This window comes from Schistocerca cancellata, chromosome 8 (assembly GCF_023864275.1).
Source record: "Schistocerca cancellata isolate TAMUIC-IGC-003103 chromosome 8, iqSchCanc2.1, whole genome shotgun sequence".
Classification (NCBI taxonomy): domain Eukaryota; kingdom Metazoa; phylum Arthropoda; class Insecta; order Orthoptera; family Acrididae; genus Schistocerca; species Schistocerca cancellata.
This window is the reverse complement of record NC_064633.1, coordinates 573,893,048-573,907,146: the sequence shown is the minus strand read 5'-3', so window position 1 is coordinate 573,907,146 and position 14,099 is coordinate 573,893,048. Positions and strand designations below refer to the sequence as shown.

The following is a 14,099-nucleotide window of genomic DNA, read 5'->3' as shown; positions in this document are numbered from 1 at the left end:
AGCGACGGGGCATTACAAACCCGGTGACACAGCCAGTCTATAGTTGTGTTCCAAGGCAGCAACGTGCGGCTACCTCTGTCAGTATGGCGGCCCAGCCAGTAATGCGATGTGAGATAAGTACTAACGCTTGTGGAATCACCCTGCTGTTCTATAATTACGCAGTGATCTGTTTGACGATCGTCCTTTGAGGAGTCAAAACATTATGACCTCCACGCCTTTAATAATGTGCTGATCCACCTTGGGAAGCAGTTTAGCAACGGGTCTGCGCACCGTGGATTCGACAGGTCGTTGGTAAGTCACCAGAGGCATGTCGCACCAGATGACTACACACAGGTCACGCAATTCCCGTAAATTACGGGTCTGTGGTTTCTTGACGCAATACTGGTGCCCAGTGGCATCCCAGATGTACTACATCAGGTTCAGATCAGGCGTATTTGTGGCCACGACATCAAAGTGACCTCGCCGGCCGCGGTGGTCTAGCGGTTCTAGGCGCTCAGTCCGGAACCGCGGGACTGCTACGTCGCAGGTTCGAATCCTGCCTCGGGCATGGATGTGTGTGATGTCCTTAGGTTACTCAGGTTTAAGTAGTTCTAAGTTCTAGGGGACTGATGACCGCAGATGTTAAGTCCGATAGTGCTCAGAGCCATTTTGATGAAAGTGACCTCACTATAGAGCTTCTCAACTCACTGCAGCTCGATTCTGGACTTACGGAATGGACTGTCATCGTTCTGGGAGATACGTTCGCCCTCGCGGAAGACATCGAGCATCGAGCAGCCAGCTGTTGCCATTGTGACTTCCCTTACTATCACAGGTCCCATGGAAAACCAGGCGAATTTCCCCTATAGCAATAATACTGCCTCCAGAGGCTTGCGTACTTGGCGCGATGATTCCAGGAGACGTTCGCCACGATGATGGCGTATCTGGACACAATCTTTGACCTAGTATAACAAGAATCGTGAGTCATTCGACTAGGCGACTCGTCTCCATTGATCCATGGTCCAATCTCGATGATCCAGTTTCCACTGCAATCGTAACTGGCGATGTAGTTAGGTAAACATGGATACATATTGGAGGGGTGGGGGTCATCTACATCGGGGTCCCATTTTCACCAGTGTGTGGTGAACAGATTTATTACTGAAGTCACTTGGGGGGGGGGGTCAAAAATATTGCTTTTAATATCAAGTTGTTGAAGTTCAGAGTCAGAGGGATGGCTTGGGGCGCTGTCTACCTGTACAGTTGCAAGGGGTGATAGGGTTTTGGATTGCGAATATTTTTTAAAAATCAGGAACAAATGCATCAAAAACCATTCTTTAAAGAAATTATGATTCATTCAAGCCCTTGTTTGACCTCTGTAATAAACAGTAAGTTCTGACAAGTTTATGTTTTTGAAAGCTCTGTGTTTCTTAGATTTGCCGATTACAAACATATATTTATGGCCACCACTTGCTTTGCTACATGCTGCAGTGGCTGAACTGTCCTTTGCTAGTGTCATGCCACTGGCTGTTTCATTCTTTAAGGAAAGATTTTTTTGTGGGAGCGTTTTATAGTTTAACCCAATCTCGCCAATGTTGTACTCGTATAACAGAGCAGCTACCAGTTCATTTTCTGACTCTTTTTTTCCAAATTTTTCAGCAAACTTTCTAGCTGCATCATTGTCAGCAGAAAGTTTTTCACCTGAAGCAGCAACTTGCCTAACGCCATGACGATTTTTCCAGTGGTGAAGCCAACATTCACCTGCTGGTAATTCGTGACAGGAGTAAAACTGATCGGCAGCGCTGGTACGATTTTCGACGCGGAGCGCAGCGGGGTCGTCGGCCGCGTAATCGGACAATTCCAAGAGTCGGTTGATCGATGGTCGGACGGTTGAAGTTCTTCTGTAGTTTATTTATTGAGTGAAACTGTCGAACCTCGCTATCCCGTAAACAACATCGTGTTGTCGGATGCAGCACTTGCAACACCGAGCGTTTTTTTTTTTTCCAACCTCCAATCAACCGCGAAATGGAAACCACAGTGAAAAATTAAAAAAAAATGTTTCAATTGCAACAGTTAGCTACATCTTGCAACTATGTCTCTACATAGTCACCTCTCCGACTTGGACATTGTGGTTGCGTGGTACCAACTTTCAAGTATCCTCGTCGTAGACTTTCGACAATTCCGTACGCTGAACTGCAGCTAGTAGTCTGTGTGTAAGTACAGTTCTCACAGCCAGCTGTTCATTTGAATAAAGAGATGAAGGTAAGAGGGAGTCTAGTCTGTGTTGTATGGTGGGTAATCACAAACTTCCCGTCGAAAACGCTGCACCATTATCTTCGTTGCCCCTGCAGTGTGCAGCCGAGAATTTTCGTGAAGAAGGAAATGCGTGACAGTTGCGTTATGAGTCCCAAGCTCTCAGCAGGCACCTCAAACTTGCGGGAGACACCGTTTTCTAAGCATTTTTAAGTTCTCTTTGTGCGCTCGGAACTAAAAAGTGCGATGTGACGCGATAAACATGCAAGTTAGAGACAATACACAACACATCTGTACAAAGCTACACCGGGTTTTCACTGTTGTTTTAATTTCGCGACCTATTGGGGATTGAACAAAAGATATACTTCGTATATCAGTCATTCTGCACATATCGTTTTGAGGTTGTGCTGGCACCAGAATGACATTAGTGATCCCATGGACTACGAATAGGTCAAAGAGTGAAATAGAGTCTTATTATTCGATGCGGGAAATGGCAGAGGTTGCATTTTGATGTACTTTAGCCAGCGGTATTGACAAATGGTTCAAATGGCTCTGAGCACTATGGGACTTCACAGTTATGGTCACCAGTCCCCTAGAACTTAGAACTTCTTAAACGTAACTAACCTAAGGACAGCACACAACACCCAGTCATCACGAGGCAGAGAAAATCCCTGACCCCGCCGGGAATCGAACCCGGGAACCCGGGCGTGGGGAGCGAGAACGCTACCGCACGACCACGAGCTGCGGACGCGGCATTGACAGCCACGTGTCACGTACGTCGAATTCCTGAACGCTGCATTACATTAAAAAAGAATGTTCGGCAGGTTTTCCCAGCGAGTTTCGGATAGGCTATCACAAACAATAAGGACAAGGAAGACCTGTAAGATCTCAGAAAGGTTTTTGCTTGGCGAATGCTCTTCTGCAGGCACGTAAGGGTCCTTGAGCAATTGGTGTAAACAATGGATTTTAGATGGCCTCATAAAAAAATGTGGAGAGATGTGAAAATGGGATAGTGTACTGGCCAAGGAATATTGCCCTTGTGAGATCAGGCGTCTAAGAAGATTTTCCCATAAGATACACATTTTAGTTTCATGCTGTATGTGCCGTGGCCTACGTTTACTGAAAGCACAAGCTCCCAACTTCAATTTCTAGAATATATGGCCAGAAAACGAATGATGGTAAACAAACTTACTGCTCACGGCGTGGAATGTAACCACCCCCACCTTCTGCTACCACGCCTCCCTTCACTGTGCTCCATTCAAGTCAGCAGTTTGCCTTGTTATATCCCATATTTCCTCGAACATATATTACACATAATGACCACGACACCAAAATTACAGAAACTCTGGTACGTACAGAGAGGTACCAACTGTCTCCCTTCCCACGTACTATCTGTGAATGGAAAAGGAAAGTGGCAAAACGATACTAGTGGCTCAATGGGATGTTGGAAGATTTTCCATTGGAAACCACTTTGGAGTCTTGCGCGGACATAACCCACCTCAATTTTCCAACTGGTGAAAGGGGCCCTAAATTTTAAAGTGGATTCTGAACATTGCACCATTCCCGGCGAGTCTTTACATCACTGAGAGACGAAAGATAGGTTAAAGCAGACTGAAATATTCATAACTCCAACTGGAATTTGATCCCATGGGCTCTTGGTTTAAAGGCATGCTCTTTACCACTAGACCACCAGGCTCAACCTGATAACGGTGTACAATACACCCTCTGCTACGCACCGTACAGTGGGTATTGACCGAGCAAAGTGGCGCAGATGTTTTCACACTGGACGCGCATTCGGGAGGACGACACTTCAAACCTGCCGGCCGGAGTGGCCGTGCGGTTCTAGGCGCTACAGTCTGGAGCCGAGCGACCGCTCCGGTCGCAGGTTCGAATCCTGCCTCGGGCATGGATGTGTGTGATGTCCTTAGGTTAGTTAGGTTTAATTAGTTCTAAGTTCTAGGCGACTGATGACCTCAGAAGTTAAGTCACATAGTGCTCAGAGCCATTTGAACCATTTTTGAACACTTCAAAACCGCGTCCGGCCATCCTGATTTAGGTTTTTCGTGATTTCCCTAAATCCCTTCAGGCAAATTCCGGGATTATTCCTTCGACTAGGCACGGCCGACTGTCTTCCCTAATCGGGTGGGACCGATGACCTCGCTGTTTGTTCCCCGAATCAACCGACCAACCAACAGTGAGTAATGGAATATAGGTGTACCTGAATATGCAATAACAAGCTGGCATTAGTGAAATGGGTGAGAAGCTGTGAGCAATTGTCTGTCGCGCGACAGCAGCAGCAGGTGGTGGTGCAGCGCATGCTGTTAGGCTGTGCAGGACCTTGCCCCCGGCGGCACGGCACGGCCGTCTGCCACCGCCCAGCGCCCGCCCCCGCCGCCCCCGCCGCCCCCGCCGCCCCCGCCGCCCCCGCCGCCTCAGCCGTCTCCGGCGCCGCCAGCGCAGCCGCGCCCTGACCTTGCGCACCACGTTCTCCAGCTGCTCGCCGCCGCCGCCTCTGGAACACGTGCACTCCACTTCACCACTAGGCGGCGCTGGCTTCGCCGGCTGCCACGTACCGCACCACGCCTCCGGCCTGCGCACACGTCACACACTTAGGAACAGGCGTGTCCACAACAGGGGACATCTGCTACTGCAACCCACCCGTGGCCTCAGGTGGAACTCTAGCTGAGTCTGACGAAATGGCGAATTAAAATAGCTGACACTTTGTTAAAGTAATCATTTGTGATGTATAAAACGATCTCAGATTTCTTGCGCGTCAAATCTAGTAAATGCTCAAGGTTTCGACGATTACCACCAACGTCTTCGACAGAAGCAATTTCGTTCTCAAGCCGTCTGTTTCGACGCGCGCAGGTTTGACATACAGCGCTAGTCTGGACACATTTTACAAATCCCTTCAAATCCTAGAACGCCATGCGCTGCGCCTCGCCTATCGCATCCGCCTCCCATCCCCCACGCGGGTCCTATATGACCTCATCCCGTTCCCACACCTAGTCCTTTTCCTCGAACGGATACGGATCCTGTACACCTTCCGCAAACTTGATCCCCCTCACCCGCTTGTCTTTCCCATCCTTTCCTACCCCCGTCCGCTGCCGCGCCTCCATTCCCACATCCCACCTGCTCTCCATCTCTCCACTCTCCATACCCTCGCCCAAGGTGGCTTCCACCAACTCCCCCTCCCTGATGATGCCCTCCTCCCCTCCATCTACCCCTCCTGCCAACTTTGATCCTCCCCATCCACCCCTTGTGTTTTTTCCCAAGGGCACCCTCCCTCCTTCTCTCCCTCCTCCCTTCCTCCCTCCATCCTCCGCCCAGGCATCCACTACCCCTCTACCTTCTTCCCCCCCTCCCGTCTCCTCTGCCATTGGCATCACCACCCTCCCCTCTCCCTCCTCCCCCACCTTTTCCCCTTTTTGGCAGGTCCCCGGACTCGTACACATATAATGAACTTCGCCGGAGATCATCGCCTAGTGTTTGTGTGTGCTGTCGTGTTCATGTTCCAGTGTCTCATCGTTAGTGCTCCAACGTTTTTGTGTATCATCTCTGTCATCTCTGTGCGTGTCCACGTTTCTGAACGTTTTTATTTTGGACACTGCACCCGTGAAAGGCTCCGTGTGTTTTAATTTTGTATGTCTACGTATGTATATCCACCATGTCTGTTCTGCGATTGTCTCCTTTTGTATCTTTAATCATATCTGTGGCCGAAGAGCGGCGTAGTATGCCGCTGCTGGCTTACCTGTATCAGGTGTGAAAATAACAACAAAGAGAAAAAATCCGGACACACCTGAGCCTCTACCACTGGCGGGATGTATCGACTATGAAGTAAACCGCGGATGTCAGGAGGGTGCTGATATGGAGGAAGCTTAAAAGCTGCAAATTATTTCACGACCGCCACATACCCAAAATCAGTAATAATAAGGCTACATAATAGGCACGTTAGTTAGAGACGGTGTAAGATGTAGATGTACCTTTATCTATAAAATTAATAATTTCAAAACGCCTTAAGCGATCGTAGCAAAATGTCCACTGTTAGTGTTTGAGCGGAATCATAGAAATTCAGGCGCACTTTCTTTAATTAAAGCTGCACAGTCTGAGTAATGAGTCGGATCATGATTCTGACGATTAGAAAAATTCATTTAAAACGCAACAGTTCGAAAGACAATAAGAACAGCGTTAGTACGAGACAAGAATCCCGAATAGCTGAAGATGTATAATTGTTAATTGTGGCCAGGCTCGCTAAGTTTGTGAACCGTAACTGTGTGGAACAATTATTTGGTTTTTTTCTTATACCAGTCACACTTTCTTTTAATGAACAAAACTTTCTCAGAACGCGTTGCAGATTGTTAAATTATCATATACACGAATACGACCGGTAGCGGAAAAATACAAATAATAAATGTATAATTATTTGTTAGTTAATGCAGAATAAAGTTAATATTGACCAATACATCATTATTGTTGTTGTTGTCTTCAGTCAAAACTCTGGTTAGATGCAGCTTTCCATGCTGCTCTACCCTGTGCAAGCTTCTTCATCTCCCAGTACCTACTGCAACCTACATCCTTTTGAATCTGTTTACTGTATTCATCTCTTGGTCTCCCTCCACGATTTTTACCCTCCACTCTGCCCTCCAATGCTAAATTGGTGATCCCTTGATGCCTCAGAGTGTGTCCTACCAACCGATCCCTTCTTCTAGTCAAGTTGTGCCACAAATTCCTCTTCTCCCCAGTTCTATTCGGTACCTCTTTACTAGTTACATGATCTACCCGTCTAATCTTCAGCATTCTTTTGTAGCACCACATTCCGAAAGCTTCTATTCTCTTCTTGTCTACACTGTTTATCGTCCATATTTCACTTCACACATGGCTACACTCCATACCAATACCTTCACAAAAGACTTCCTGACACTTAAATCTGTACTCGATGTTAACAAATTTCTCTTCTTCAGAAGCACCTTCCTTGCCATAGCCAGTCTACATTTCATATCCTCTCTACTTCGACCATCATCAGTTATTTTACTCCCCAAATACCAAAAGTAATTTACTACTTTAAGTGTCTCATATCCGAATCTAATTCCCTGAGCATCACCTGATTTAATTCGACTACATTCCATTATCCTCATTTCGTTGTTGTTGATGTTCACCTTACATCCTCCTTTCAAGACACTGTCCACTCCGTTCAACTGCTCTTCCAGGTCCTCTGACAGAATTACAAAGTCATCGGCAAGCCTCAAAGTTTTTATTTCTCCTCAATGGATTTTATTCCTACTCCAAATTTCTTTTGTTTCCTTTGCTGCTTGCTCAGTATACAAACTGAATAACTTCGGGGATAGGCTTCAACCCTGTCTCACTCCCTTCCCAACCACTGCTTTCCTTTCATGCCCCTCGACTCTGATAACTGCCATCTGGTTTCTGTACAAATTGTAAATAGCCTTTCGCTCTCTGTATTTTACCCCTGCCACCTTCAGAATTTGAGAGAGAGTATTCCAGTCAATAGTGTCAAAAGCTTTTTCTACGTCTACAAATGCTAGAAACATAGGTTCAGTGCTGCCTCCCGTGTTCCAACTTTTCGCCTAATCCAAACTGATCTTCCCCGAGTTCAGCTTCTATCAGTTTCTCAATTAGTTTGTAAAGAATTCGAGTTAGTATTTTGCAAACGGAACTTATTAAACCGATAGCTCGGTAATTTTCACACCTGTCAACACCTGCTTTCTTTGGGATTGGAATTATTATATTCTTCTTGCAGTCTGAAGGTATTTTGCCTGTCTCATCATCTTGCTTTCCAGATGGAAGAGTTTTGTTGTGGTTGGCTCTCCCAAGGCTATCAGTGGTTCTAATCGACTGTTGTCTACTCTCGGAGCCTTTTTACATTTTCATCTATGTCCTCTTCCATTTCCATGATATTGCTCTCATCACCCTTGTATAGACCCTCTATGTACTCCTTCCATCTTTCTGCTTTCCCTTCTTTGCTTGGGACTGGTTTCCAATCTGAGCTCTTGGTATTCATACAGGTATTTCTATTTTTTCCAAGGGTCTCATCAATTTTCCTGCAGGCGGTAAGTATCTTACCCATAGTGATATATGCTTGTAAAGTCTTACATTTGTCCTCTAACCATCTGTGCTTAGCTATTTTGCACTTTCTGTCGATTTCATTTTTGAGACGTATGTATTCCTCTTCACCTGCTTCATTTACTGCATTTTTATATTTTCTCCTTTTATCAATTAAATTCAATACCTCTTCTGTTACCGAAGGATTTCTACTAGCCCTCTTCTTTTTACCTAGCTGATCCTCTGCTGCTTTCACTATTTCATCTCTCAAAGCTAACCATTCTTCTTCTATTGTAATTCTTTCCCCCATCCTTGTCAACCGTTCCTTAATGTTCTCTCTGAAACTCTCTACAACCTCTAGTTCTTTCCGGTTATCAAGGTCCCATCTCCTTAAATTACTACCTTTTTGTAGTTTCTTCAGTTTTAGTCTACAGTTCATAACCAACAAATTGTGGTCAGAGTCCACATCTGCCCCTGGAAATGTCTTACAATTTAAAACCTGGTTCCTAAATCTCTGTCTTGCCATTCTATAATCTGTCTGAAACCTTCTGGTGTCTCTAGGCGTCTTCCGTGTATACAGTCTTCTTTCATGATACTTAAACCAAGTGTTAGCTGTGTTTAGGTTATGCTCTGTGAAAAATTATACAGGCGGCTTCCTCTTTAATTTCCTTCCCCCGTACCCAAATTCACCTACTAATTTTCCTTCTCTTCCTTTTCCTACAGTCTAATTCCAGTGCCTCACGACTATTAAATTTTCATCTCCCGTAACTACCTGAATAATTTTTTTTATCGCAACATACATTTGTTCAACTTCTTTATTATCTGTCGAGCTAGTGGGCTTATAAACTTGTACTACTGTGGTAGTCGTGGGCTTCGTGTCTGTCTTGGCTACAATAATGCGTTCACTATGTTGTTCGTAGTAGCTTATGCATAATTATGATATAAGAACAAATCACAAATAAAATACACAGCGAAAACCAATATCACTACCTAAATATTGGTGAAATTTCAGTCCTGTTTGATGTTTAACACTTGTGACAGCGATAAGTTTAATATAGTTTCTACTCGTTGAAAAGTCCGCGATGATGGACAAGAGACATTTTGCAAGATTTGTCTATAAAAAACAATGAAATTAACGTATCATATCAAGTCAGATGTATCAGCGCGAAAGCGCAAGTTAATAGATAGGTTTAGATGTTTAGTCTTAACAATTAATCTGTGCTAAAAATGCGTTTTCTGATATTTTCAGCGGCACCTTGAACGGTATTTAAAGGCAGCTATCTTACTGGCCAGGGTCAGCTGATGGCAAGAGCCAGTAGAGGCAAGACACGTGCTGACGTACAGCGCGTCAGTCGCTGCTAAAGTCGTTTGGGACTTTTTGTGCAATAGGTCTAGGGATTTGTAAAATTTCTGCGTAAGTTGAGAGACTTAGAAAAGTTTTCCGCATTGTGTATTTCAGAATTTAGTCCAAAATGCAGCGTGATGACCAGTACAGTGAATTCTTCAATCTGTCGTGCAGTAACAGCATTTAAGCAAGTTTGAAATTAACAGTTTTATTGACTAAGCAGCGCCCGCGCTGCGAAGCACCTTATTACGTCTCTATTCTGCTCCTGCTTGTAATTCAGTGTATTACCTGAAGTAAGGACCTTATTACTTCTCTATTGTGCTCCTGCCTGTAATTCAGTATATTATCTGAAGCAATAGGAACAGTAACTGCGCAACTCGATGGGTGTACGGAGGTCCCCTTGACGTCAATGTAGCCAACGAACTTCAAAATCAGACACGTTTATTAAGTCAATAACCAACTAACCAAGTAACTATATATGGGAAAGATAAGGGTCACACATCCCAAAAATCATCTCAAACACGAGAAATTATTATACCTTTTTGTTTGCATCGATGCAAATTATCAAGACCCGCGCGGAGTGGCCACACGGTTTGAGGCGCCATGTCACGGATTGCGCGGCCCCTCCCGCCGGAGGTTCGAGTCCTCCCCCGGGCATGGGTATGCGTGTTGGTCTTAGCGGAAGTTAGTTTAAGTAGTGTGTAAGTCTAGGGAGCGATGGCCTTGGTCCCTTAAGAATTCACACACATTTGAACCGTTTTCCATACAACTACCTTTCCAATACTTCCCACATTCCATTCCCTAATCACTTTTATCAGAATCCCCGCATCATGTAATCCTCATAACAAAGACAGTGTACATATATAACCACAATCTTATTAAAAACATAATCATATATCTCAACCTCTTTAGTTATTATGTATTACCATCTTCCTGAGGTTGAAAGCTCATTTTGACTAGTCGGAGTTTGCGAACTAAATTTGGTTTATTAAAACTCTGTCTTCTGTAAAACACAACGTATTTGTTTTTTCTGTTTATCCTACTACACTGAAGCGTGAAAGAAACTGGTATACGCAAGCGTATTCAAATACAGAGATATGCAAACGGGCGATGCGGTCGGCAACGCCTATGTAAGACAATAAGTGTCTGTTAGATCGGTTACTACTGTTAGAATGGCAGGTTATCAAGATTTGAGTGAGTCTGAACATGGTGTTATAGTCGGCGCTCGAGGTAGCGACGGAGTGGGGATTTTCCCGTATGACCATTTCACGAGTGTACCGTGAATATTAGGAATCGGGTAAAACATCAAATCTCCGACGTCACTGCGGGCGTAAAAAAATCCTGCAAGAACCGGACCAACGACGACTGAATAGAATCGTTTAACGTGATAAAAGTGCAACCCTTCAGCAAATTGCTGCAGATGTCAATTCTGGGCCATCAACAAGTGTCAGCGTGCGAACCATTCAACGAAACATCATCGATATGGGCTTTCGGAGACGGAGGTCCACTGGACTCGTATTCGGGAGGACGACGGTTCAATCCAGCGTCCGGCCATCCTGATTTAGGTTTTCCTTGATTTCCCTAAATCGCTCCAGGCAAATGCCGGCATGGTTCCTTTGAAAGGGCACGGCCGACATCCTTCCCCAATGCGATGAGACCGATGACCTCGCAGTTTGGTCTCTTCCCCCAAACAACCCAACCCAACGGAGGTTGAAAGGTGGCTACACTGAGCCACAGCGCCAGAGATTGCGCCAGAGAGTATTATTTAGCCGCCTCCACAGGCAGTAGTCGTTCAGATGTAGAGGGGAGTGCTTGTAGAGAAATCGTAGTGGAGAGTAGTTGTTCAGATGCGGTGGTAGACAGTGCTTGTCGAGAGGTCATAATGGACAGTTGTTGTTGTGAAGTCGTGGTGGAGAGTGATTGTTCCATGTTTTATGCAGTTTTGATGGGCTAGACAGCAGATGTTGTTCGAATGGAGATATTGTAACGATCAGAGTGCTTTTCGTCAATATATATGAGGTAAAAAAAATTCCCTTTCCTTTTTATTATTTCAATGTCTTAAATAATGCGTCATTACAGGTTCAGTCAACAAAGCATCTGGCTTGTGTTCTTGTATTAGAGTGTAATTCTGGTTTTCTTGCGCAGTTATAGTATTTCTATTTTTTTTAATTACTTCAATATAAATGGTACTTGAAATTTTTTGTCTTATTGGAGAAGAACCGTGCCAGATGTGTACGTTGAATCACACTTCCACACACAGAACAGTTACACTTGTGCTTTGGTTTCATACGTTTTGCAGTTGCTGGGGACTTAATTAATTAATTGTGTTAACAGAAATTTTCTTTCATTCTTTGTTGTTATTCCATGCAGTCAGATTGCGTACTAAAACTAGTCAGGGCCAACAGTTTACGAGACAGCGTAACCGCACAGTAAGCGACGAAAAATTAAAATTATTTGGATATAAATTTAAGCCCCCATGCACGTTTTTCTTTTTTTTTTTACCTCATATATATTGACGAAAAGCACTCTGATCGTTACAATATCTCCATTCGAACAACATCTGCTGTCTAGCCCATCAAAACTGCATAAAACATGGAACAAGCACTCTCCACCACGACTTCACAACAACAACTGTCCATTATGACCTCTCGACAAGCACTGTCTACCACCACATCTGAACAACTACTATGCACTACGATTTCTCTACAAGCACTCCCCTCTACATCTGAACGACTACTGCCTGTGGAGGCGGCTAAATAATACTCTCTGGCGCAATCTCCGGCGCTGTGGCTCAGTGTAGCCACCTTTCAAGGTCCACCCGTGTACCCTTGATGACTGCACGACACACAGCTTTACGCCTCACCTGGGCTCGTCAACATCGACATTGGACTGTTGATGCCTGGAAACATGTCGCCTGGTCGGACGAGTCTCGTTTCAAATTGTACGGAGCGGATGGACGTGTACGGGTGTGGAGACAACTTCATAAGTCCGTGGACCCTGCATGTCAGCGGGGGACTGTAGAGGCTGGTGTAGGCTCTGTAAGTGTGTGGGGCGTGTGCCGTAGGAGTGAAATGAGGCGCCTGACACGTCTAGGTGACACGCACAGGACGCTGGCGACGCGGCCGCGAGGCAGTGGTTACGCACCCGTGCAGCAGCTGCAGGCTCAACAACTCGTCGTCGTCGTCGTCGTCGTCGACGACGCAGGCGCCGCCGTCGCCGCCGTCGCCGTGCGCCCGCGGCGGCTGCACCACGTCGTCGAACTTGCAGTAGCGCAGCAGCGTGCTGAGCGAGCAGCCCAGGCGGCAGCAGTCGTCGGCCACGCCGCCGTGACGCGCCACACCTGTCCACCACAGCGGGGCTGTCACACTCGTCTCGTGCTAAACTTGTTTTGACTTTTTTCCCAAATACACTCTAAGAGAAAAAAAAGACACACCAAGAAAGAATTATCCGAATGGGACGGAAATCAAAAAATGGTTCAAATGGCTCTGAGCACTATGGGACTTAACATATGAGGTCATCAGACCCCTAGAACTTAAGAACTACTTAAACCTAACTAACCTAAGGACATCACACACATCCATGCCCGAGGCAGGATTCGAACCTGCGACCGTAGCAGTCGCGCGGTTCCGGACTGCAGCGCCTAAACCGCGTGGCCACCGTGGTCGGCGGACGGAAATCAGCAGATGTGATGTACATGTTCAGACAAAAAAATTGTTACAGTTTCAGGATAAGTGGATAATTTATTCAGGAGAAAGAGCTTCACAAATTGAGCTAGTCAGTAACATCGTGGCCCACCCCTGGCCCTTAACCTAGCAGCACGAACACAAATAGTACACTACTGGCCATTAATTTGCTACAGCACGAAGATGAACTGCTACAGACGCGAAATTTAACCGACAGGAACAAGACGCTGTGATATGCAAACGATTAGCTTTTCAGAGCATTCGCGCAAGGTTGGCGCCGGTGGCGACACCTACAACGTGCTGGCATGAGGAAAGTTTCCAACCGGGAGGCAATTCCTGTTTTGTAGAACATTCTTAGTCGCTTACAGATCCACGATACATTCTTGCACTTCGTAGTCTGACTGAAGCCGACATTCGTGCACATCTTTCTTCAGAGTGCCAAAGACGTGAAAATCACAGCTGAAAGATCTGGAATGTATGGGGGATATTGCAGTGTTTCCCAACCAAATCACAGAAGTGTAGCTTTCGTCCAATGGCAGTGCGGGGTTGGGCTTTACGTCCACCAAGATGCTTCCTTTGCTCAAATGTGGAACCACAATTAATGAGCAGAAACTGTAACGCACCATAAAGTCAGTATCATTCTGTTGCTCGATAACGTTCACCTCCACGCTGCCAGTTGGATGAAGGCTGCACTCCAGCTATTTGGTTTGGAAACACTGCAACATCCTCCGGAGGGCCTGGATCTTTCACCATGTGATTTTCACATCTAAAGAAAGACATGTGTG

The 14,099-nt window shown here is 45.6% G+C and overlaps 1 protein-coding gene across 1 annotated transcript in view; it reads right to left on the bottom strand.

Annotated features, from left to right (window-relative positions):
• Window positions 1–14,099, bottom strand: part of LOC126095691 (translation initiation factor IF-2-like) — a 61,554-nt gene that overhangs the window by 44,455 nt on the left and 3,000 nt on the right. Inside the window, exons 2-3 of the mRNA XM_049910444.1 lie at window positions 12,776–12,971; window positions 4,699–4,816 (exon numbers count right to left, since the gene is read on the bottom strand). Of these exons, the coding sequence (XP_049766401.1) occupies window positions 4,699–4,816; window positions 12,776–12,971 (314 nt within the window). The remainder of the gene's footprint in view (window positions 1–4,698; window positions 4,817–12,775; window positions 12,972–14,099) is intronic.